The 22,761-nt window shown below is 49.6% G+C and overlaps 9 protein-coding genes and 1 non-coding gene across 10 annotated transcripts; 2 read left to right on the forward strand and 8 right to left on the reverse strand.

Moving 5' to 3' along the window:
• Nucleotides 1-1,319: 1,319 nt before the first annotated feature.
• On the reverse strand, nucleotides 1,320-2,955 carry F5J12DRAFT_905067 (uncharacterized protein; the record flags this gene model as incomplete). The annotated part of the gene is made up of 3 exons (XM_051748614.1): nucleotides 1,320-1,382; nucleotides 1,460-1,804; nucleotides 2,845-2,955. 3 exons carry the CDS (start codon nucleotides 2,953-2,955, stop codon nucleotides 1,320-1,322), a joined length of 519 nt encoding a protein of 172 aa, XP_051601121.1.
• A 175-nt stretch (nucleotides 2,956-3,130) lies between these two features.
• On the reverse strand, nucleotides 3,131-4,387 carry F5J12DRAFT_41507 (uncharacterized protein). The gene is made up of 6 exons (XM_051739313.1): nucleotides 4,120-4,387; nucleotides 3,931-4,061; nucleotides 3,554-3,880; nucleotides 3,370-3,497; nucleotides 3,254-3,314; nucleotides 3,131-3,197 (listed from the first exon to the last, which is right to left on the reverse strand). The coding sequence occupies exons 1-5, from the start codon at nucleotides 4,122-4,124 to the stop codon at nucleotides 3,291-3,293; spliced, it is 615 nt and encodes a 204-aa protein (XP_051601122.1). The 5' UTR covers nucleotides 4,125-4,387; the 3' UTR covers nucleotides 3,131-3,197; nucleotides 3,254-3,290.
• A 1,266-nt stretch (nucleotides 4,388-5,653) lies between these two features.
• Nucleotides 5,654-7,052, reverse strand: F5J12DRAFT_824046 (uncharacterized protein). Its single transcript, XM_051745426.1, has 3 exons — nucleotides 6,698-7,052; nucleotides 6,365-6,610; nucleotides 5,654-6,311 (listed from the first exon to the last, which is right to left on the reverse strand). The coding sequence occupies exons 1-3, from the start codon at nucleotides 6,983-6,985 to the stop codon at nucleotides 5,661-5,663; spliced, it is 1,185 nt and encodes a 394-aa protein (XP_051601123.1). The 5' UTR covers nucleotides 6,986-7,052; the 3' UTR covers nucleotides 5,654-5,660.
• A 509-nt stretch (nucleotides 7,053-7,561) lies between these two features.
• F5J12DRAFT_824051 (uncharacterized protein) lies at nucleotides 7,562-8,528 on the reverse strand. Its single transcript, XM_051745427.1, has 2 exons — nucleotides 7,881-8,528; nucleotides 7,562-7,825 (listed from the first exon to the last, which is right to left on the reverse strand). Exon 1 carries the CDS (start codon nucleotides 8,403-8,405, stop codon nucleotides 7,890-7,892), a length of 516 nt encoding a protein of 171 aa, XP_051601124.1. The 5' UTR covers nucleotides 8,406-8,528; the 3' UTR covers nucleotides 7,562-7,825; nucleotides 7,881-7,889.
• A 119-nt stretch (nucleotides 8,529-8,647) lies between these two features.
• On the reverse strand, nucleotides 8,648-10,791 carry F5J12DRAFT_934863 (uncharacterized protein; the record flags this gene model as incomplete). The annotated part of the gene is made up of 4 exons (XM_051749598.1): nucleotides 8,648-9,147; nucleotides 9,269-9,324; nucleotides 9,483-10,408; nucleotides 10,507-10,791. The coding sequence occupies 4 exons, from the start codon at nucleotides 10,789-10,791 to the stop codon at nucleotides 9,065-9,067; spliced, it is 1,350 nt and encodes a 449-aa protein (XP_051601125.1). The 3' UTR covers nucleotides 8,648-9,064.
• An 851-nt stretch (nucleotides 10,792-11,642) lies between these two features.
• On the reverse strand, nucleotides 11,643-12,200 carry F5J12DRAFT_891637 (uncharacterized protein; the record flags this gene model as incomplete). Its single annotated transcript, XM_051747508.1, has 4 exons — nucleotides 11,643-11,712; nucleotides 11,768-11,824; nucleotides 11,887-11,950; nucleotides 12,068-12,200. 4 exons carry the CDS (start codon nucleotides 12,198-12,200, stop codon nucleotides 11,643-11,645), a joined length of 324 nt encoding a protein of 107 aa, XP_051601126.1.
• A 3,955-nt stretch (nucleotides 12,201-16,155) lies between these two features.
• Nucleotides 16,156-18,197, reverse strand: F5J12DRAFT_824099 (uncharacterized protein). Its single transcript, XM_051745428.1, has 12 exons — nucleotides 18,110-18,197; nucleotides 17,988-18,035; nucleotides 17,779-17,888; nucleotides 17,667-17,729; nucleotides 17,435-17,609; nucleotides 17,351-17,360; nucleotides 17,156-17,286; nucleotides 17,078-17,098; nucleotides 16,970-17,021; nucleotides 16,893-16,913; nucleotides 16,763-16,839; nucleotides 16,156-16,709 (listed from the first exon to the last, which is right to left on the reverse strand). Exons 1-12 carry the CDS (start codon nucleotides 18,120-18,122, stop codon nucleotides 16,564-16,566), a joined length of 867 nt encoding a protein of 288 aa, XP_051601127.1. The 5' UTR covers nucleotides 18,123-18,197; the 3' UTR covers nucleotides 16,156-16,563.
• A 367-nt stretch (nucleotides 18,198-18,564) lies between these two features.
• On the forward strand, nucleotides 18,565-20,088 carry F5J12DRAFT_934865 (aspartic peptidase domain-containing protein; the record flags this gene model as incomplete). Its single annotated transcript, XM_051749599.1, has 7 exons — nucleotides 18,565-18,731; nucleotides 18,802-18,920; nucleotides 19,028-19,197; nucleotides 19,246-19,515; nucleotides 19,572-19,743; nucleotides 19,793-19,936; nucleotides 19,997-20,088. The coding sequence occupies 7 exons, from the start codon at nucleotides 18,565-18,567 to the stop codon at nucleotides 20,086-20,088; spliced, it is 1,134 nt and encodes a 377-aa protein (XP_051601128.1).
• Nucleotides 20,089-20,308: 220 nt separating this feature from the next.
• On the forward strand, nucleotides 20,309-21,374 carry F5J12DRAFT_719142 (glyoxalase-like domain-containing protein; the record flags this gene model as incomplete). Its single annotated transcript, XM_051741152.1, has 4 exons — nucleotides 20,309-20,409; nucleotides 20,465-20,516; nucleotides 20,588-20,944; nucleotides 21,006-21,374. The coding sequence occupies 4 exons, from the start codon at nucleotides 20,309-20,311 to the stop codon at nucleotides 21,372-21,374; spliced, it is 879 nt and encodes a 292-aa protein (XP_051601129.1).
• A 185-nt stretch (nucleotides 21,375-21,559) lies between these two features.
• F5J12DRAFT_t100 lies at nucleotides 21,560-21,644 on the reverse strand. Its single transcript has one exon. It is a non-coding gene; the product is annotated as a tRNA-Arg (tRNA).
• Between the last annotated feature and the right edge of the window lie 1,117 nt (nucleotides 21,645-22,761).

Genomic DNA, 22,761 nt, shown 5'->3' on the forward strand with positions numbered 1-22,761 from the left:
GTATATGATGGCGAATGTTCCCCATGTTGTTGGGAAATCATGTGCATCAGTGTAGGAGTTGATTGAAGGATTGGGGGTTTGTTTGTTCAGGGAATGGGGGAATGAGAAGTTTTGTATGAGGCAGTATTTTCCAGGGTGGTCTGGTTTGGGTATAATTGATAGTGGGGACAACTGAAAGGGTCCTATTAGCTCAGTGATGGCATCTAGTGTGAGGGGGCCAATGTAGCAGCCTTTTTCAATTTCTTTAGTTATTGTCTTACAGAGTTCTTTGACATAAGTGAGAACAGAATCTCTGTTAGGGGGAGATTGTACATGTGCAATTGATGGAAAGTTTATACAGAATCCCTGGTGAAGGCCCTCTGGGATCTTACTGAAGTGATGGTTTAAACTAAACTTGCTGAGCTCTCATTCCCAAGCCTCTACATTATAAGGTGTCATTGGGTGCAGCCTTTTGTGCACAAGGGCATCTCTGGGCACCATGTGTTGTTGCACCACACCCAGAGCATAGATGCTTGGTGTCATGGCACTCAGTGCAACCTTCTTCACATTGCCACTTGGTGCAGATGTGCCTTCCCTTGTCCCTGGAGAAAAGTGCCTTGTGAATTTGTTCTGCAAAGGTGGGGTGCTTTTTGTCCCAGGTGGAGGTGGTCCTGCACTCAATGATGAGATGGCATTGCCTTCTGAGGCAGATGGCACACACTGGAAGTGGCCCATTGTGGGGTTGATAATCAGAGGATGTGTTGTTGTGAAAGGACCTTTGGTGCTTGTGGTCCAGATAGTCCAAGTGGGAGTGTTCTCTGAATGATGTAGGGCACTTTTGGTTGCTTGGGGTCCTCATGTGATTATGAGATGGCACAGGGTGTGCCACCATGGCTAAGTAGTGCTTGTTGACCTGTGGATGACAATGATTAAGAGAAGGGGGGGTAGGTTTTGGTTGACAATCACCAGCCAGTAGTATATAGTTTATGGAAATGTGGTAGGTAAAATTTTTGATCAGTGGACATGATGCTGGGGAAGGAGTTTTTATGATCAGCAGATGTGATGCTGGTTATGAGAGGGGGGTTGTAGAAACCAGTGATTGATCAATGGATGTTATGCTGGGGGGTTAGTGTGTATGGGTCATGAAGCCAGAGAAAGAAGGGGAGGGGGGGGAGCAGAAAGTGGAAAGCAGAAAGGTGAGGTTAGTCAGAGTGTCATTGGGTGAGCATGTATTTTGCACCTTCCTGAGATTCTCAAGCTCCTGGGAATGTTCTCTGTCCAATATTTCTTCATGCACATCATTCAGTAGGTCTTGGTTCAATTCCAATAGTGACCAGGTATTAAGAGTCAATAGGGCATGATGCCATCTCTGTCTCTGCTGGCTCTGGTAGAGGAGTAGCACTCTCTTCAGATGCATGTGCAGTGAACACTGCCAGAGATGAGCTTTGATGGCCATCCAAAAATCTATGTGCATGTCTACTCTCTCTTCCTCCCAATCATGTTCTTTCATCATGCTTATCAGGCACATGGATGCTTCTCCAAACTGCTCCCAAGTTAGGTCTTCATCCTTTATAACAGACAACTTATCTCTGGTGGTTGATGCTGGCACCCATATGTGCTGGCCATTGTCCACTTTGAGTAGGGTCAAAGCTTCATCATCTATTGAGGGGTTGAAAGTTTCTGCTTCTGCTAGGCCAATATTGGTGAAGAAGTAAAGCTTGCAGTATTTGCCCTTCTTGAGTTTGCATGCTGCATATGGAGAGGGAATGTTGACAGAACCCAAGGGGACTCCTACTTTGCATATCAGAGCATGCTTGGTCTTATTCTTTTTCCATTCTTCTGCTCATGCTGTCTCCACTTCTTCAAGTCTGCAGCATTGTTGCTTGGCAAGTTCTCCTTCAGCTTGTTCCACTTCATCTTGAGCTCTTTGAGCTTCTTGTTCCTTATGATGCTGCATCTGTAACATTAAACAAACAAAAATAAAACAGCTGAATGCATGACTTTTGCAGCACTGCTCCTGCACAACTTTTTATACTACCCCTGCATAATTTTTAACACAGCCACCTTGTACCACTTTGCACTAGCTAGGAGGGCAGATAAAATAGATAAATGTAGGCAGGATGTGAACACAGTTCATCAGCACCCTCCCCAGTCATCCCACCCAATCCATGAGGCTGTGATGCCCCACAGGGCCCACTCGAATGCTTGACCCCCTCCCCCACCCCTCCCACCTGGTGGCAGGATTGCTCCTTCGGGAAATTCCCACAGCATTGCCACCTGCAAATTCATGTGACTGCACTCTGCACCACAAGTCATCACTGGCCTAGCAAATTTGGGCCCATTTCTTGCAAGTGAGTCAGGGTCTCGTTTCAATGCTACTGTACATAACCCATGTAATAATGGGTATTTTGCCAAGAAATGGGCCCAAATTTGCTAGGCCAGTGATGACTTGTGGCGCAGAGTGCAGTCACATGAATTTCCAGGTGGCAATGCCATGGGAATTTCCTGAAGGAGCAATCCTGCCACCAGGTGGGAGGGGCGGGGGAGGGGGTCAAGTGTTCAAGTGGGCCCTGTGGGGCATCACAGCCTTGTGGATTGGGTGGGATGACTGGGGAGGGTGCCAACAAACTGTGTTCACATCCTGCCTACATTTATCTATTTTATCTGCCCTCCTAGCTAGTGCAAAGTGGTACAAGGTGGCTGTGTTAAAAATTATGCAGGGGTAGTATAAAAAGTCACACAGGAGCAGTGCTGCAAAAGTCATGCATTCAGCTGTTTTATTTTTGTTTGTTTAATGTTACAGATGCAGCATCATAGTTCCTTGCATGTTTGCCATTTAAGTTTTTCCCTGTTGTTGTTTAGAACCCATAGGGTAGCTAGAATATTTGTGGCTTGTTGGTTGTCTACTGCATCATTAATGAGTTGCAAATGGGCTTCCTGATACTCCTCTGTGGTAAAGTCAGGCTGTATAGCCATGTTGGGGTTTTCCATTAGCTGAGGGTTGGGGCATTGCTTTGCAAAAAACGAGAGGAGATCTGCACGACGGCTGGAGGCACAGAATCTGCAATTCACGAAGTGTGCAGAAGACAAGAGATGCATCACACTTTGCTTACTCACACACGGACTAAATTCTATGCAATGCTCCGTAAACTCCGCTTACATAGAAAACTAGTGTCAGATTCGAAGGCCATTGCACCGTTGATTGCCGTTCAGTGGCACTACAAAGCATTTGTTTTAACTTGTGGTGAGGCAGAAAAAATAGTTCCAAACTTACACAGACTTGAATAGCTTGGCCATTGCAAGAATCAGCGTTAGTGTCGGGGCTGCAAGCATAGCTGTCAAGTGCATTAACATTTCAAATACATTCAATTGAAAAAGGCCAACGCTTACTTGGCACCATCGAGGATGTAAGCCGGTGAAGGTGGTCTGGGCAGAGTTGCAGTCGAACACGCCACCACCGCACGGCATCTGTCCAGTCGCCTGGTGAACGACGTTGCAAGAGTTATCGTACACCTGCCCTGGAATCATGGTCTGCCAGTGAGCACGCGTGCAGCTTGATGCTGTTAACACTTACAAACGCCGTTGTTGCCGTTCATTTGGCCGCCAGCCTGAGCGATACCGAAGTTGTACCCGGGACAGATGGCAGACGCAGAAGCCACAAAGAGGACTGATGCAGCGACGGCCGAGAGGAATGTTCTGGAGAACATGGTTGTGTAAGAACTGAGAGAAGGCTTTAAGGACAGAGGTGAGATTGTTGGGCTGGAGATGTGGATTGGGATCTCTTTGGCTACGGGGAGCAGCCTTTTATACATTTTCTGAGTCTCGGTCCTTCCGATCGAGGTATCTCTTCCGCGCAGACAAGTTGCGATGTAACATCTCGGGGACGGGTGCGATACAGGCCCTATGGTATCCGCACTGGGGTATGCAAATCATTCCATCAGACGTTCTTACCTTCACAGCCCACGATCCAGAGATTGATACGGTAGTCAACCACCGAGTGAGGATATGACAGGTGATATGTGCTGCGGCAAACACAAGGGACACAACATCTATTGCAGGAGAAACGATCTGCCGAGGAAAAACTGTACGGAGCAGGCACTTGAGTCTGCGCATCGAAAAGTCCAAATATACAAAACCTACTTCATTACTGTGTACCCGGATGGAAGCCGCCAACAAGGACCAAAAAGGGGACCCACTCAATCCAGGCCCAGATTTTCAAGAACAACCTGGTCGAGCATGGAATACTGTTTCATACGCACGGGTGTGCCGTCCGAATTGATTACTATTGCAAAATGACTCGACGTGATAAAATTTAAGGCGGTTCCCTGCAGAAGTCTCCGGATACCAATATGCTTCGGCGACTGCGCAGGATACCCTGAGAAGTTCAACTCAGCTTGAGCTGGGCGTTTTTTCTTACATATATATTGCTGGTAAAGTATCCGGGCATGGTTGGCCGACGCAGGAGGTTGCCTTGATTCTGTCGGAATCTGGCGGTCTACTCGGATATTGTGACAAACGTTGAATGCCACCATTGAATATTGAGTATCGACGCTGAGACAGGCGTGAGATCGCTACTTCTGAAGAACCGATCCGGCAGTGGAACGCACAAATTTGGACTCTGTAGGCATCCCTGCGTAGGTTCAATTCGAACCCGTTCGATGAGGATGGACGGGTACACACTACTAACCACAGGCCGGCTCGCCGCCCAGCACTAGTGTCTCGAGGATTTCGTTCAAATCAAGTCGGACTTCGAGGCCCCACTTCAGGTATATGCCGATTATACTGATGCAACATATTTGGGCCGAGCAGTTACCGCAGTCAAGGCACGTCGTTGGCCCGCAGCGCTTATACTGTTCTGGCAAGGCAAGAGTGAGTAGTCTACGTGCTAATATGTAGTTAGTGTGTTGTGTTTTCACCATGCGCATATTGCAGATGGCAGCCACGCACACAATACGCACCGGCTTGATAACCATGTGATGAGGTGAACTGGGCTGCCGTCATCTGGGTTACAACGTTTCAGTCAATACGTCATAATGGATGTAGAGAACAAGGTACCTTGCGGAACCCGTGAAGAAGGTAAGTATTTGTACCAATCATACCCTGACGTATTTGCACTGAGCTCAAGCAATGGACACGATGAAAGAAATCACTCTCGCGGCGTGCTGTTGGATAGGCCTGTCTCGGTGCTTGCCCGGTAAGTTACACGCGCGACTGCGGAGAATATACCCTGGCGGTACTTCTATCAATATCATAAAGAAGCTTCAGTTATTCTGGAAGAACAGCTGTCGGGCCGCTGTAGTAGTGTGGGCGAGAGGTTAAAGAGAGACTTGACCCCTATTCGTTCCAATCAGGAGATTTACAAATTCGGGACGTGGCGTCGTGGAAATGAGCCCCGGTATAATGGAAAAGCGGGGCAAACTCACTCACTCGATAGTTTGCACAAAATAGTAGAGCATGATCTTGCATAAGAGAACATTGCTTTACGACCCATCCATCTGAGCAATTCGCTCTGCACTGTGCTCAAGTTCTCATACCGAACGAGAGACATAACGATTGACGGTGAGGAATATCGGGAACTTTCATCCTTTCGTGTTTAATAGCGTCGCCAAAGGCTCAGGTCCGGGCGCCGGTGCCTGTTTCGAAACCAAGTGAATGTCTTACCATGTTCGACAAAGACCGCACTACGATGCACACGCCCTCAGCCACCTATCCAACGTTGTAACATAGTGCTCCACGATCCATCTTGCCGGGGCTGCAGTAATAAATGGGCGCCAACAGGCAAACAGACCTGCTCTTGCAAACCCGTCCATTATCATGCTCCCCCATACCAACAACCAAGCCATCGTCCACGCTTTCCCAATCCACCCACCCACCTTCCTACCTGTCATCTGCGTGAATGTATGCTCGATGATGATACCAAGAGCCATCATTCCGAACGAGAGGAGCATGGTCCACCATTCAACGCCACGATTGAGCGTGGCTAGTACAACGTTGTGAAGTACCCCCGACGCTAGGAACGAACCCACCACGTATCCGACCCGTCCGAATGCGAACCCTAATGGCCACCCTCCGAGCACGATGAGTGTTCGTCTCACAAGCTGATGCCATCTGTAACCCCAAAAATCATGCAGCGAGGTCGCTTTCCACGGTGCGTCGAATAGGGGGGGCCATTGTGCGGGGTCTTGTTGGAATACAGCGACACCAATGAATGTACCGATGTCGTAGCGCGTTTGCATGCCCGCACAGACAACGGAAGCAGCGACGATGGATATGATACTGGATCGGGTGTATCGGATCAGGGGGGGAAGTGTGTCGTCAAAGATTGTGCCTCGCTCAAGACGGTGAGTGTTTCCGGGGAAAATGCATGTATGGCGATGTGGAATACGCCGCATGTGAAACTATGGAAGAGGGCGGAGAGAAAGACGTATATTGCGAAGTGTAGGCGAGAGGTAGGGCGCGTGTCAGGGGGAAAGCGGATGCCCTTGGACCAGTTCCAGCCAACGCCGCGAAAATTGACCGTGAGGTCGATCGCATCGACGAGGAAGGAGGGGGCAGGTCTGACGGGTCGCTTGAGTGGGCCATTCACGAGCGCCCAATCGAGTGTGCGGATGACAATGCAAAACATGATCAACTACTTAGGGTAGAACATCAATTTCAAAGGCGAATAGAAAACCGGTGATCAGAGTACTTGAATGGTCGGAGAATGGGACACAAATACCACACAGCCGACATTCAAAAACGACCATTGAGGATTTCCACAGGAAAAGTCGACGAACATCTCAACACGAACTGCCAGGAAGACGATGAGCGGCCACAGGGCGATACGCAGCATACGGGTGCCAGGGAGAATGACTAGGACAGCGACGACTTGGTAAAAAAGACATGGTGGTAACACGTACGCGAAGAACGCGTATATGTCGAATGGCACTCTCGCTGGTGTGGGCGGGACACGTAGAATGTCGGTATAAAGCGCCTCGAGGAGTGTCGAGGGCACGGCCGAAGCCATCGTTCGGTTGTCCAGGTCGCCGATGATGACGAAGATGATAATTCGGGTCTCTGCCGTCACCACACCTAAAAGCAGCTGTCAACTGTTGCGGAGTATCCGAACTCCCAAGTTTACTATCAATAAAGCGCTCAGGATCCATTGTCACTGCCGTACAAACTGTCCGGTAGGCGAGGGCGCATCCATGCGCTGGAATACGGCAAAGAATCCGTCATAGTACAGGACACAAGATAGGTGTGTGTGACAGATTCAACATATCCTCGTAAATGTAAGTGAGCGTGGACTGTACATATTGGCGTTTTCCTTGAAGGCGACTGTAGTTTCCGGCAGCTCAGAGCAGCACAAGCCAAAAAGCAAGACAGCTCCAATCACCAGGCAAGAACTTGAGCTGACCCCGTCGAGGGCATCGACGGGTGAATAGTCCCATGTCGTAGGGCCGAATGCTGCTGGCGGTGGGCTCCATCGCGAAGTATAAAATGTGTGCCCGTGACTGATGGTACGAAATGACCTCCGTGCTCGTCATTGAAGGTTATTGGGCAACTCACGTTTATCATCGTCGCAAAATCAACGACCCGCTGATAACTTACCGTATTGTGGAAGGGCGAACTCTGTTTCTCTGCGGGAGCCCCCTATTGTCATATGGGTTATCGATATGGGGCACCCCTGCACCGTTGTACACAAATCAAGAAGATGATGGAGATATTAATGATCACCCAAACGGGATCTTCGCCCTCAAGCGAGTCACAGTGATCGCACACACCAATACTAATATTGTCCATTGCACAAACTTGAATAGCTTGACCATTGCAAGAATCAGCGTCAGTGTTGGGGCTGCAAGCATAGCTGTCAAGTGCATTGACATTTCAAATCCATTTAATTGAGAAAGGCCAATGCTTACTTGACGCTATTAAGGTGTAAGCCAGTGAAGGTGGCCTGGGCAGAATTGCAGTCCAACACGCCCCCTTTGCACGGGTTCTGCCCAGTCACCTGGTGAATGACATTGCAGGAGCTGTCGTATACTTGCCCTGGAATCATGGTCTGTCAGTGAGCACGCGTGCAGCTTGATACTGTCAAATGGCAGACGCAGAAACCACGAAGAGTGCCGTAGCGGCGACTGTCGAGAAGAATATTTTGGTGAACATGATCGTGTAGGAGCTTGGAGACCGCTTTTAACGATAGAGGTGAGACTGATGTATTGGAGATATGGGCTGGGGGACTCTTTGGCTACGAGGGGCAACATTTTATGCATTCTCTGAGCCTCGACCCTCCCAATCGAGGTATCCCTTCTGCGGGACCAAGTGTACTGCGGTTGCAGCAGGCTCGCAACATCAACATCTCGGTCACGTTCCAGGTGTCGGTAAGGGCACGGGTGCAGTACAGACCTCGATACGACCGACTCTAGGGCCAAGGTAAACCAGCGCATCAGGCGACCTTTACCCGTCTTGCCTTTCGAGCTCACGATCCGGCTGCGCCGGGTGTTGATGCAGTAGCAGACCACTACTCAAGGAATATCCCATGTGCTATGTGCTGCGGCCAACACACCAGTCATTTCCCCTGGTGCAGGAGAAACGATATGCTGGAGAAAAACTGTGCGAAGCAGGCCTTTAATTCTATGTACTGAGTTCGAACCGACTCACCCGGCACATGTTCACATATGGAAAACGTACTTGGGCTCAACTATGTGTCTGCAGGAAACCGTACTAGCGAATACATGGATGGAACTGGCCATCGACGATCCGGAAGGGGAGCCTGGTCGAGCTTCCAATACCGTGTCATGCGCACGGGCATACGTCCGAATTGATTGCTGTTGCAGATGACTCAACGAGATAAAATTCAAGGCGATTACCTGCAGAAGTCTCCGGATACCAATATTACGCTCTCGCGACTGCGCAGGATGCCCTGACAAGTTCAACTCAATTCGAGTCGGGTGTTCTTTCTTGCACCTTTATTGCTGGTGGAGATGTCAGTTCTGTGATCTGGACATGGTTGTCCGACACAGGAAGCCTCATTAGAGGTTGTCGTGGTTCTGTTAGAATCTCTGTTACCAGGGTGGTTTGCTTCCATATTGCTAGGGCTCAACATCTAACAATGAATGCCACCGTTGAGCGCTGCGCGCTGAGCAACGTATCGGACTGCTACTGGTCGAGAACCGACTTTACGAGCATCTGTAAAATGAAGTCAAATAAAAATTAGTTTCTTTTCAGTGAGGGATGAACGCGGCGAACCATCAACTAATGCAAGCTACGTGTGAGGAGCCCCTTCGTTTGCACAAAACGTCATACATACATGATGCAAAGAGAAGATGATCCAACGCAGGAGAACATTGCACAACAACTGCCCATCTGAATAATTCGTTCTGCGTTGTGCCAAGTTCTGATATTGATCGTGGGGGACATTGGGAATGGAATGGATATCCTTTCGTGTCCATTGCACCCTCCGAAAGCAGATGTCGTACCGTGTCCGGCAAAGGAGGCGCTACGATGCACGCGCCCTCAACCACCTATCCAACCCTGTAACATAGTGCTCCACGATTCTCTCTGCCGGGGCTGCGGTACCAAATATGCTCGATGACACAAACAACCCCGCTCTCGCAAACCCGTCCACTATCAAATTCCCCCACACCAACAACCAGGCCATCGTCCAAACTCTTCCGATCCACCCACCCACTCTCCTGCCCGTCGTCTGTGTGAATACATGCTCAACGACAACGCCGACAGCCATCATCCCAAACGAAAAGAGCATAGTCCACCATTCAACACTCTGCTTGAGCATCGCCGCCACAACACCGTGGAGTATCCCTGACGCGAGGAACGAACCCACCACGTATCCCACACGTCCGAACCGGAACCCTAAAGGCCACCCCCCAAGCACGATAAATGACCGTCTTGCGAGCTGATGCCATCTGTGGCTCCAAAAATCGTGCAGCGAGGTCGCTTTCCACGGCTCATCGAACATGGGGGGCCATTGTGCAGGATTTTGTTGGATCACTGTGACACCAATGAACGTAGCGATGTCATAGTTCATTTGCAAGTTCGCAAAGAGAACGAATGCAGTGAGAATGGATATGATACTGGATCGGGTGTATCGGATCAGGGGGGGAAGTGTGTCGTCAAAGATCGTGTCCCAACGTAAGTTAGTGATTGCTTCCAGCGCAAATGCTTGTATAGCAGTGTGGAGTAGGCCGCATATGAAACCATGGAAGAGGGCGGAGAGAAAGACGTATATTGCGAAGCGCGAGCGAGACGTGGGACGCGTGTCGTGGGAAAAGCGAAGGCCCTTAGACCAGTTCCACCCAACGCCGCGAACGTTGGTCGCGAGATCGAGTGCATCAGTGAGGACTGAGGGCGAATGTCTGGCAGGCCGCCGGAGTGGGTCCCTTAAAAATGCCCATTCAAGCGTACGGAAGACAATGCAAAACATCGCTATCTATAGGTCCGCAAGAGACACAGTCAGAATATCCGGTCCGAGTACGAGCAGCGAATCGGCGATGAGAGTGAAGGGGGCGAAGAATGGGACATACATACCGTAAAACCAAAATTTAAATATGACCTTTGAGGATTTCCGCATGAAAAGTCGATGAACATCACAACACGAAATGCCAGGAAGACGATAATCGGCCATAGGGCGACACGCAGCATGCGCGTGCCGGGGAGAATGACAAGGACAGCGACGACATAGTAAGACAGACACGCTGGTAAGACGTACGCAACGAGCGTGTATATATTGAGTGGGAGGGTCCCCGACGTGGGTGGGACACTAAGAACGTCGGTCAACAGTGTCCCAAGTGAGTCAAGGAGCGTCCAGGACATGTTCAGCCGACAACGTCGTCAGTGACGAGACGATGGTGTTTGAGTCCACGCGACATCCTAAAAGCAGCTTTCAACTTGCGTGGAGTAGCCGAACTCTGGGTAAACCGTTCAGCAGCTATCAGTCTTTATTATCTCCTCTCTTGATTAGAACGGGATTACACATGAGAAAAAGCGATGCCATGCGCGATTTAATGTGTCACAAAAATCCTCCTAAGCCATAAATGGACTAGGACCAGCCACCCTGCCGCCGGGGACCTGGAATTTACCACCAAGCCTGGAAGCGAACCCTGATTGAACTGCATTTTTCCCCGAAAGTGCGACTGAAGACGGGAGGCAACAGGAGGCAATCGCGTAATTTTGCAGAGGACACTCGCCAACACAAGCCAAACGGGAGGGCACCATCGCATGGCAGACAACCGCAGAGGCTATAAAGGACATCCACCGTGCTGATGACTAATAGTCTCATAACATGGAGCTGAAGGCTGAAATGCGGGCTCCACATAGAAATATAGTACGTGTGCTTGTGTGTCTGACGATGCTGGTTGTCGGTGAGCAACTTACGTACGTTCATCATTGTCGTGAAATCAGCGACCTGCTTGTTACCACTTTTGTGGAAGGAAGAATCCCTGCTTCACCGGAAGGGTGCCTTTGCGTACGCACCGACGGGATATGGGATGATCACTCAAACGGGCTGACACTCATATTCACCCTCAAGAAACGCATATCAGTCACACACAGCACATTTGTGCATGGTGTAGAAGGGAGTGCACCAGTATTAATATTAACCATTGCTTTTCGCTTCCTTGATACGCTACAGAGAAGGCTGTCTAGATCGTGCGGCTGAAGGCTACTCAATCATTCCAGTCTTGCGGTGTCCGTAATCTGAAGATCTTCCCATAGTCAATCGCTATCATTGCGGCACTACAAAGGGTTTATTATAACTTGTGGTAGGGAACAGAAGCAAAACACAACTTACACAGGCTTGGATAGCGTGGCCGTTGCAAGAACCGGAGTCAACGTCGGACCGGCAAGCCTAGCTGTCAAGTGCATTATTAACATGCCGCATTCAGTCGCTTCGGAAAAGTCGATACTTACTTCAGGCCATCAAGGTGCAGGCCAGTGAAGGTGATCGGCGCAGGACTGCAGTCGAACATGCCAACTGTGCATGGGTTCGTCGCAATCACCTGGTCAACAACGTTGCAAGAGTCATCGAACACCTGCCTTGCAATCACGGTCTGCCGGTGAGCACACATGCGTACTGACGCCTAATACTTACAAATGCCGTAGTCGGGGTTCGTGTTGCTTCCAGTCTGGGTGATACCGAAGTTGTACCCGGGACAAATGGCAGAAGCAGAACCCGCGAAGAGTGCTGTTGCGGCGACGGTCGAGAAGAATGCTTTAGAGAACATGATTATTTAAGAGCTGGGAGACTGCTGAGGTGAGATTGTTGTGCTCGGGGTGTGAGTTGGGGAACTCTTTGGCTACGGTGGGCAGTCTTTTATGCTTTCTCTAAGCTTCGACGCTCCCAACTGAGGTATCCCTTCCGCGGGAACAAGTGTTCCGCGGTTGCAGGAAGTTGGCAACATCTCGGTCACATTCCAAGTGTCGGTAGGCGCACAGGTGCAGTACGAGCCCTCGATACGAGCGACTCCTATGATTTTCAAAATGACATGGGCAGTGTCCAGTCAGGGGAAAACCGGCACATCAGACTCTCGTACCTTCCTAGCTCCCGATCCGGAATTGGATACGGTAGTAAATCCACTGCTTTGGGATAGGATAGGCGGTACATGCTGTGTCCAACACACAAGTCCACCCACCCAGTGCTGGAGAAACGGTATACCTGGAGAAAACTGTACAAAGCGGGCACTTAAGCCTGCCGATTGAAAGATTCAAATTTCGAAAACTTGCGTGCGCTTAACTCCAGACCCGGATTTTCGAGGATAGTGGGGTCGAGCTTGGAGTACTACAATTAATGCGCATTGGCATGCTGTTCAAACTGATGGCTGATGAGATTGCAAATGAAATTCGAGCAGGTTCCCTTGCGGTTTTCCCCCGACGCTCCCTACGTTCCGATGGCGGAACAGGATGCGGAATCTTGCAAGTTCGACTCAGTTCAAGTTGGGTGTTCTTGCAACTTTTATTGCTGGTAGAGACTATCGGTACCGCGGTCCAGACATAATTGGCCCACGCAAGAAGCCTTGCCTTGATTCCGTCAGAATTTCCATTACTAAGGTGGTCTGCTTGCGTCTGATTAGACGACTCAACGTCGAAACGGTGAATGCCATCGTCGAGCTAGGCAACGGAGGAGATTGCGACCGGTCACGAACGGATTTGTCATTGGCAGTGAAACGCACCTGAGGTTCTAGATTCTGTTGACGTCTCTGGCAGTAGGAACTCGCTGATTGCAAAGCCAAACAGATTAACCTTTCGTTTTTTTCCTGTGAGGGTGAACTAGCACAGGCTATGTGTGGCAGCACGCTGGTATGTACGCTGGTCGAAATCGTGTCGGACTCCGAGGTCTCACTTCCAATACATGCCGACTGCACTGGTTCAGCATATGGACTGAACAGTCACAGCAATCAGAGTGTGTCGTTGCCCCGTGGCGTTTATACCGCGCAGTTGGTCGCCGTCGAGACGCACGGTGTTTCCACAGCAATGCAATGCCATCGGTTCCACCAGAACCGTTCCGTAGAACATCACAGCCATACTTTGAAATTTAGATCTGTGAAAATGCCAATTACCGCTGACAACAACCAGCCTTCAGTTCATTATTCTCGGCGCTTATAGCACGACGAAACACTACGCGCCATTAAGAATGCAGGGTCTTGGCAAGCCGACAGAGACGGGGACCATCGTATATTGGTGACCAACATATGCATCACGAGAAGGATCATCAAGGGTACCAAGCTATAAGGCTGGGTACGGGTACTAATTTGTGGAATTACGAACCCCAATTGTTCCTGTGTAACGGTGCATCCGAGCAGGAGCCGTTTCCGAGTAAAAAGCGGCAGACACGCAGTTCGAACCGAAAGAAGGATAGGACTCGTGTCGAACTCGACTCCTCCTTTCCCTGAATATGGCTAGGTCAACTATATCGACGAGGACCCTGAAAACGTAAAAGGAGCACCTTTGGACTCACCAAGATAATGACAATTGAACGTACCTACCGTTCCGCACGTTGCAGAAAATTGAATTACGTGTGGTCACGAAACCATGATGACGGCGAATAATCTTGCAAGGTAATAGTCTCGATATCGGTCCGCAACGAGCATCTAGTTGATAAGGAATTGCGCGCCTATCACCACCAAAGGGAATATGCGTTGGCGAATCGAAGCAGGTTACTTACTGATATAGCCATGCAGCAGCAGTCCCACGGACCTGTCGTACTTGCTACCGATGGCATCGATGCACCCTCGACCTTATTATACTCGGGTGCCTTGCAATGACTGTTGATGACAACACAGTTGCTGCCACTTTACGAAAGGAAGCAGATTATTCACCCGTGAGGTTGCACGACGTGACATCTAATAAGTCCTGCGTCAACTTGACACTGCGCACAGCTTGGTCTCGGGAGGTCGACTTTTAGTCTCGAGTAGGGGAGAGAAGTCAGTAGTGTTCCCGCCAGTAACGCTGGATCTCCAAATCAATTTCAAAGTTTACCAACGCCTCCAGCGGTCCGTGGTGATAATAAATACTCAAAACACGGAGGAGACTCGTGTACTCTGCCTTTTCTCTCACGGTGATCGCCACTCGCCGAGAGCACGTTCGCTGTAAACACTTTTGCATCTCGAACTAGTCCGTGACGATGCTCCAGCTATGGACGAGCTCTCTGAAGCACAAGCGGCACTGCCCACGTTAGAAAAGGTGAGCAGGATCACCCAAGTCACCATCCGCGATGCTACTTGTCTAGCAACTTGCTATTAGGCGAATACCCGTTGCCCTACCGGTCCGCCTCCCAATGAACTGCTGCTTGTACGAATCCTCGAAATAGCTAGTACCGAATTCGAGTCATGCGATGTCCATCACCATTGGAAAAGAGATTTGTTGCACCTCACGTATCATCTCGTTGGGCAACGGAGGAGATTCCAGAGCCTCTGGAGTACTATTATGTCACTGACTCAGACAAAGGGGAGGACATTTGTATGGCACAAATGACTGCCCCCATGTCTGGGTCAGCTGGCTTGGAGCTTGAAATCACCTCTTGATACCATCTTGATACCAAAGTCTGGAGTTCTCGGCCTATGGTACGAGTGAGAAGGAATTATTGCGTTGTCTAACATTACCTCCCTGTCCGTTCAAGAATCCCTGTTGCAGTTTTGTTGTCGAGCAAGATATCGGAGCCGTCTACATTCCTCCTGCTTTGGAAAGACTCGATCATTTGAAACTTCTTTCCGTCACTCACATAGTTTGGATGTTTAAAACCCCGGGCTTCCTGCACGGAAGATCAGAAGCCTACGATCTTTCATTGTTCCGTCCTGAGTGCTTTCCCCACCTGAAGTACTCACGTTTCAAAGGATAGTTGGGCAGCCTTCCAGTACTTGTGTACCAGTATCACAGCACTGGGCTTGGACTTTTAGGACGACAAGGACAGCGGAGCTCCCACTTTTCTCTGAGTTCTTCCATGCTAAGGATTGGCCATATTCTTGTTGACTGGTCACGTCGTCAGTCGTACCTACCCCTCGAAAAGTCTTCGGATGGGCTACTGCTCCCAAAGTTAGTATACAACCTTGTCAATTCTACGGCACCAATGCAAACCCTCGTGGCGCTGAGACTCGATCACTTTGAAAATCGGCCGTGTTACCTACTGAACCACATTGTTCTTCCCGAATCAGCGACCGGGGATTAGCTGTATATCGGCCTTAGTGGTGGGTACCCGGAATTTATAGACTAACTAGTCGCGGGTCCACTGGGGCTCTCGGTCATATTCTATTCGGAGCATCAGTAAAGCTAAGCGTTCAAAAACCTGGGTTTTCAAGCGCTTAATGTTCGCCAGTGTTTGCCGAGCATTCAAAAACTGTCTAACGTGCATGCTGTAATTTGGCTGAATTTACTGATGAGGATGGGGGTACAACCTCGTCAATATACCGGAGCCGTGTTTTGAACTGGTCAGCCCCCTGCAATAATACCAGGATTGCGTTCAGTGGGATCGGTGGATAGTTCACTGTGGTTGATGGGTATCTTATACATCCGGTGTAGCGGCGTGCCATGTCTATCGCCTCTCAAAAGTTGATTATCCTACTTCCCTCATGTAGGTGTCGAGGATATGATTTTGCAAACTGCCCCCGAAGAGCGTTCATTGGCAGGCGAGAGATAGAGATGTTGTCTCGGGGGGGCTCACGTGCGAAATATATGTACAATAGTATCGCCATGTTCAAGTCACGATAATTGGACCTGAGTCACTCCGGTGAACAAGACACTGAGACACTAAGTATAGGTATATGTACAACAGACTGACACATTTGTATCGACCTCAAATAATCGACACGATACTAAACATTTTTTTCGTGGATTGACACTCGTTTCTTCCGATGGATTACCACAGCTTCCATGGTCATTTGCTTCCTATCGCGCAGCGACCTTCGGTGCACCGCTCCTTTGGATTTCCTCCAATACAAAGTATGGATCTGTCTCTAGTTCCAGCATTCCCAGGAATAGAATAACAAAAGAAACGAATGATGACCGGTTGGAGTCGGAACACGCAAACACAGCCCTCTATGACATCAGTTGAGCAAGTCAATTGGTTTAATCTCCGTGAAAATCATTCATACCACGTTACAGCCTAGGCTGAGGTGCGATGCCGTGGGTCGAGAGCGTGGAACCGCCATCGAGTACGATGTGTGCACCTGTGACGTGGGCGCTTGCAGGTGAGGAGAGGAAGATAGCGACACCTGCGATATCAGATGGTATACCAAATCTGCCTAAGAAGACAACGTTAAACCTTGGGTCGTCCGTGCGGACAAATCATGCGTACCGGTGGGCTGTCGTGCGGTGATACCATCTTCACCTGCTGTTTTGTAAGCGAAGGATGTCATCTTAGTTGGGAACATCCTAGAAAGCATGTCAGTAACCAGAATGGCGATGATAGAAATGCAGTGACGTACCCGGGGCAAATCGCGTTGACACTGTACATCTCAAATTAACAGAAATGTACCGAGAAATTTGAATATGGGCGACATACGTGACCAATTCTGGAGCCAATTTGGCTGCCAACACCGAAGTGAGGTGGTTTACTGAATAGGAAGACATCGATCAGCGCTGTCAAGGCGTGGTTGCACCAGGTACTAACGCGCTGCTTTGCTGACATTATCTGTGACAAGTTAAGAATGTAGCCAGAACACACAGTTTCAAGCCTGAAAGGACTGACAACTATAAGTTCCATGTCCTTCAGCGCTCACTAAACCTTCTGAGTGGGGCGAGTAGCCTGCGATCGATGAAATGTTAATCACACGGCCAGGATCTAATGCCGTTGAATTCTTCGCAAGCCATGATGACAGCCTTATTCGCGGATCGCGACGTATCATTAGCGGTATCGCACATAGACGTTACTGAGGAAACTCACCCTGCGGTCACTGTGCATTATGCAATGACACATAACCTAATGAGGAACTTGAAGTCAACCTGCAAGGGAATATGATACACTCACAGTAGAACGCGCTCTTCACGTTAACTGCCATGACATTGTCCCAGCCTTTCCGCTCTGGAACGGCATCGAAGGGCGCACCCCATGCCACGCCAGAGTTATTCACGAGAATGTGGAGCTTTCTTGATGGCTCCAGCGCAGCAAGGGCGGATATGAGAGCATCGACGCCGGCTTTGTCCTATAGGTTGCCGGATGAGACGAGGGATGAACGAATATGAGCAGTTGTTCCACGTACGCTGAGATTCGCAGCGATGGGGTACACACTGCCCGGTACTTGTGCGTTTATTTCCTCTGCTGCCTGACAAAACATGAATAGGAAGCTAACCCCGAAGGAATTCTACACCTACTTCCTTGAGTCGAGCTTCATTCCTAGCTGCGATGTATACCTTGCAACCGTTCACAGCGAGCGCAGAGGCGATTGTCTTTCCGATTCCCGTTCCTCCGCCGGTCACGAGGGCTAGGTGAATCGAGAATGAGCAAGCAGTCGACACGGTGATGAAACGTGGGCTCTATTAGTAGCCCCATTTTCACCAGAACACTCGCATTATCTACGCACCTATTTTACCTCCCACGTTGAAGAGTGTCTGAACAGACAGATCTGGAGCTGCAGGGTGGTCGTAAGCGACGTCAAACAACACGCCTCGGGCTGCACCGTCCAAGCGAAGGACCACAACTGACACTGTGATGCCATAGGAATGTCTTGCGCTGGGGTGATCAGATTGATGGTCAAGCTGTAGAGTGAGAAGGGGGGAGAGACCGGTTAAGTGGCCACGTGCCCCGTACCCGACTCAGTTACCGCGTGAAATATTACGCATGCCACTAGTCGGGTGACCACGATATGAAGTTCCAACGATTGACAACTCTCAAATTCAGTATGTAGGTGCCCCAGGAATTATGCAACCTTTGCATAATGACTTTTCTTTACGAAAGGCGATAGGCCGTCGTTCTCCGTGGACGGGCGTAATGCGACGGTACGAATATCCACACCGCCTGTTGTTAATTTTAGCGGACATGAGCCACCCACCTTGCTTCACCATGCGAGCACTGCCAACTCTGCTGCGGCGCTGGTATAAAGGGCTCTAAGGCCTCATGCATATACGACTCATTTATTCGGTTCGATTGTCTCGTCCGGTATGTGTCCCTTATCCCACTTAATTCTCTTCGCAGCCTTGACAGTCCTGGTGGCTGCCCTTCCACATCCTTCGTTCGTCTCCATCCCGCTCAGGAGGTCTTCTTTGACCACTGTCGATGGTGCATTTGACATCGACAAGGCTATTTCACATCTTGCTTTCTCAGAATCGTATGGGATTCGACACCGCCACCTGTATACCCGCAATCTTATCTGAATTTACCAGGAAAATATCATCAAGGCTCCGTTCTCTTGGACCGATATCTGATACACCGGCTGTACATCCCACTCGACGCGATACAGGCAGTATCCCTCTTACGGATGGGAACAATGTGCTGTGGTATGGTACCATCTCTGTTGGTACACCCGCAGTTGATTTTCTGGGTTGGTACTTTCCTGCGCTCTGCTTTATGTACGATATGATCGAGTCAACACAGTGGATTTCGACACTGGTTCCGCCGATTTAGTCCTACCTTCATCCAGCTGTGATTCGACGTGCAATGGTCATACGCTGTACAACCCAAACACCAGCTCGACTGCCGCGAGTCTGGGTCAGACCTTCATGCTTTCCTACGGAGATGGTTCCTCTGTTCAAGGTGAACAGTACACCGACACCGTTGTCATAGCAGGCTATACGGTACGCATCCTGCTGCCCTCTTAATGCCAATGCCTAACAGCACCTCAGGCAACCAATCAAACTTTCGGCGCAGCTACGCAATACTCTTCAAATCTACAATCACCGACTTTTCCTGCCGACGGTTTGATGGGCATGGGCTTCAAGAGCCTATCTATATACGGTGCTGACCCTGTCATTCAAACCCTCATCGACAACAACGTCATCTCCGATCCAGTTTTCGCTGTCAAACTCGCCTCGTCCGGCTCTGAGCTACGATTGGGTGGCATTAACTCTGATTTGTACAGTGGCTCGTTGACATACACACCCGTCACGCAGCAGGTGAACCGATGTGATGTCAGATTTGTAGACATGGACTACTGACACTTGATGGACAGGGGTTTTGGCAGTTCGACGGAGATGCTATTAGTGCCAACGGGAACGCGACTCTTTCTTCGTTCACTGCGATCATCGATACGGGTACAACACTCATCCTTGGCGACCTAGACACGATTGGGCCGTTCTACGCCTCATTAAATGCCACAGATCTTGGAAATGGGTTTTACACACGTGTGTCCTCTCTACATATTATCGCTACATCTTCTATAATGCATTATAGTGGACTGTGATTCGATGCCTAGTATCAGCATCACCATCGGAGGAACGGCCTTTTCTCTTTCCTCCACAACGTTCAACCTTGGAACCTACCCTACTGGTAGCTCGCAATGTGTGGGTGCCTTCACTGCAACAGGCAGTCTAGGCAGTGCGTGTTTCCTCTTTATTCCCGCTTGTGATTGAAGGGCCGATCATGGTCATCCATCAGATACCCTGATTCTTGGCGATGCATTCCTTCGGAACGTTTACACGGTCTTTGACATGGGACAGTCGAGAGTTGGGTTTGCAGATTTGGCATGAAGCTAATCTGCACGTGCGAATCCACCCAAGATCACTTACGGACGCACGGACTGCATCGTGGACACTCAATTACCCAAATCTTGGGGGGCAACGCAGGCGCTTGAGGTTTAATTTCGCCATCGATATGGACGCTCTAAATTATGATTTGCCCTTATCTACAAATCCTTCGTTCGGTTCTTTTCAGCTCTGTATTAGTACAGAACTTTTGAACACTAGAAGTATGTCTGAGCCATCGACAAAGATATTGGACCACATCGTCCACCTGACCCCTCCAGGAACAGTTGAGTTGGCGTCCCAGCAGTTCCGAGATCTGGGGTTCAAGTACGAGGATGACCGATCTTATCACATTATATGTCGAACACTGAATCACTCTAAGCGTTACTCCAGGAGGGACACATACAGGAGGGTTAACAGCGAACGCATTGGTAGTAAGTCTCCTTGTGTCTCTCGATAAGACTTTTCTATGACGATATGGAACCGAATATGACGTCCTCAACAGATCCTAGCCGACGGGTCGTACCTCGAACTCATCTCCTTCACTCACCCGGCCTCGCATTACCCTCCAACTTCACCGGATCGCCAAAAGCGCGACTCGAATCCGTGGTCGTATAAACACCCCGGATGGATTGACTACGCTTTCCTAGGCTCATCTGATCCCGATGTCTCTATCGCGCGCATAATCAATGAACGTGCCGATCTGGATAGATCTGGCGCGGCGTACGATCCTGAGGTTGATGGAGGACGCGTGCGCGAGGATGGCAAGACGTTGAAGTGGATGATCACGGCGCCTCACGAGGAACGAAAGCGTGGAACACTCCCATTTTTCTGTGGCGATGTGACACCGAGAAAGTGGAGGGTAAGTATTTGAGGGTTAAAGACGGGTATACTGATTCTTTATCCAAATAAACGCTTCGCAGGTTCCAATTGACCCGCCTTCGAACTCGAAACATCCATCTGGAGTACTTGGAATCTCACACGTCCGGATACTCACGATGGCCGAGTCACTGGATGCTCAATCGTCACAACTGACATCAGTGGTTGGAGATCCCCCAGTTGAGCACTCGTCGTCGGGTTATACATGGTCCCTGGAGACCCCACATTCCGGATTGGGGGTACTAAGGCCACGCTTAATTTTGAGTGCGCCGGTGGACGAGGACGAAGAAGCGTACCTTGCCGGACGGGGACCTGGTGTCTACGAGGTTGCTTTTTGGGTAGAACCTGGAGGGAAAGAGGGTACATCTGCAACGCCTTATGGTAAGATAGTTTGGCAGGTGAAAACCACGTAGGGGATTGCTACTTGCATTGAGATTAGGCAGCCTTCAACGACTGTCAACTGTCCTATTAGCGGTAGTGTAGTTTCCAGAAGCGTATTGGACAGTTCTGGGTTGGCGTAAATCAATTCATCATCTACCACTGCAGTATGTAGATCCATTCATCGTACAACCGCAAGCAAAGGCGCTTCGAAAAAAAGTGACCGAGATAGGGCTCGAACCTACAATCTCCTGATGGACTGCTTTCAGTCGTAGTCAGACGCGATGCCATTTCGCCACACGGCCAGTTGGCAAATCAGTTCGCGGAGGCTCCATGAGGTGCCGACTGGCGACAACGGCATTAATGCTTTCGCTTAGCATTTTCTCCTGGAGCACTACGCTCAATTCTAACAATTTGAATTGCAAAGGTCTTTATCTTCAATGGCTAACAGCCTGCTCCACTAGAGTTACCTTGTTGAGTTGGTTTAAGCTTGACGCGGACGCCTTCTCGGATCATATCGATCACGTTGAGCTGCCACGATCGGGGTCTATTATGGACTTACGGACAGGTGACGTGTGATGTGGACGCGAGATGGGCAGGCCTTCAAGCAGTTTGTCTCCAATGACGTTTGTGTAAAATGGTATTTTACTATAGAGGATATAGAACTTACTACAGTACTTACATGGTAGTATCGCGCAACGGGTAATGTACGACTATCTTGTTTCTTGCTTGCAATATGGTATACACTATAAACTATCACACCCTATAATATGGGAGATAGCCAATGTACATACCGCAATAAGCGAGAAATAGGCTGTGGTCGCTCTCTGCCCAATAGGAGAGTGACATGAAATCGGATCACCATTTCCAGTGCTGTGGCATTCTTGCGAGATCCTAGGAATCAATGAACTCGTTCTTTTTGGGGAAATATAATGCATGGCAAGGTTAGCAAGTTATGGGGAAACTTAAGGTGCACTATCTAAAATTCTGTTGCGGAACGTAGTATAGGGGCCCCGGGCTGGGCGATAAATTCACACTCCGCTCTGTGCGGCAGCGCGGAACAGCATTTTGTTGGTATCGCTGTTTGAAATGGCGCGAAACTGCCGAGAATTGCCGCGCGCGACGAGTGATCCTGGTACATGCAGTTCAGCACCTTTCAGCACTTCCAACTCAAGATTTTTGCACTGACTTGTAGCCATCAACCCCCGTCCAGCCGCTTCCAAAAATTCAGTTCATTCCGGAAGAAGTGTGGCTCATCATGGGTACCGGGCCCCGCCAATTTCCAAAATCAATCCGCTTCCGTCCAGAGCAGCATTGCGCATTGATCAAATTTCAAGCCATCTAGTAGTGACGGACCTCCCTGTCAATTTTTTTTCTGTGGCAGCTGGACAGCGACAAAGACAAAAAGCGATACGTGTCGGT

The sequence above is a fragment of the Pisolithus orientalis genome (genome assembly GCF_024613125.1).
Source record: "Pisolithus orientalis strain OTSU chromosome Unknown F5J12scaffold_10, whole genome shotgun sequence".
Taxonomy (NCBI): Eukaryota; Fungi; Basidiomycota; class Agaricomycetes; order Boletales; family Pisolithaceae; genus Pisolithus; species Pisolithus orientalis.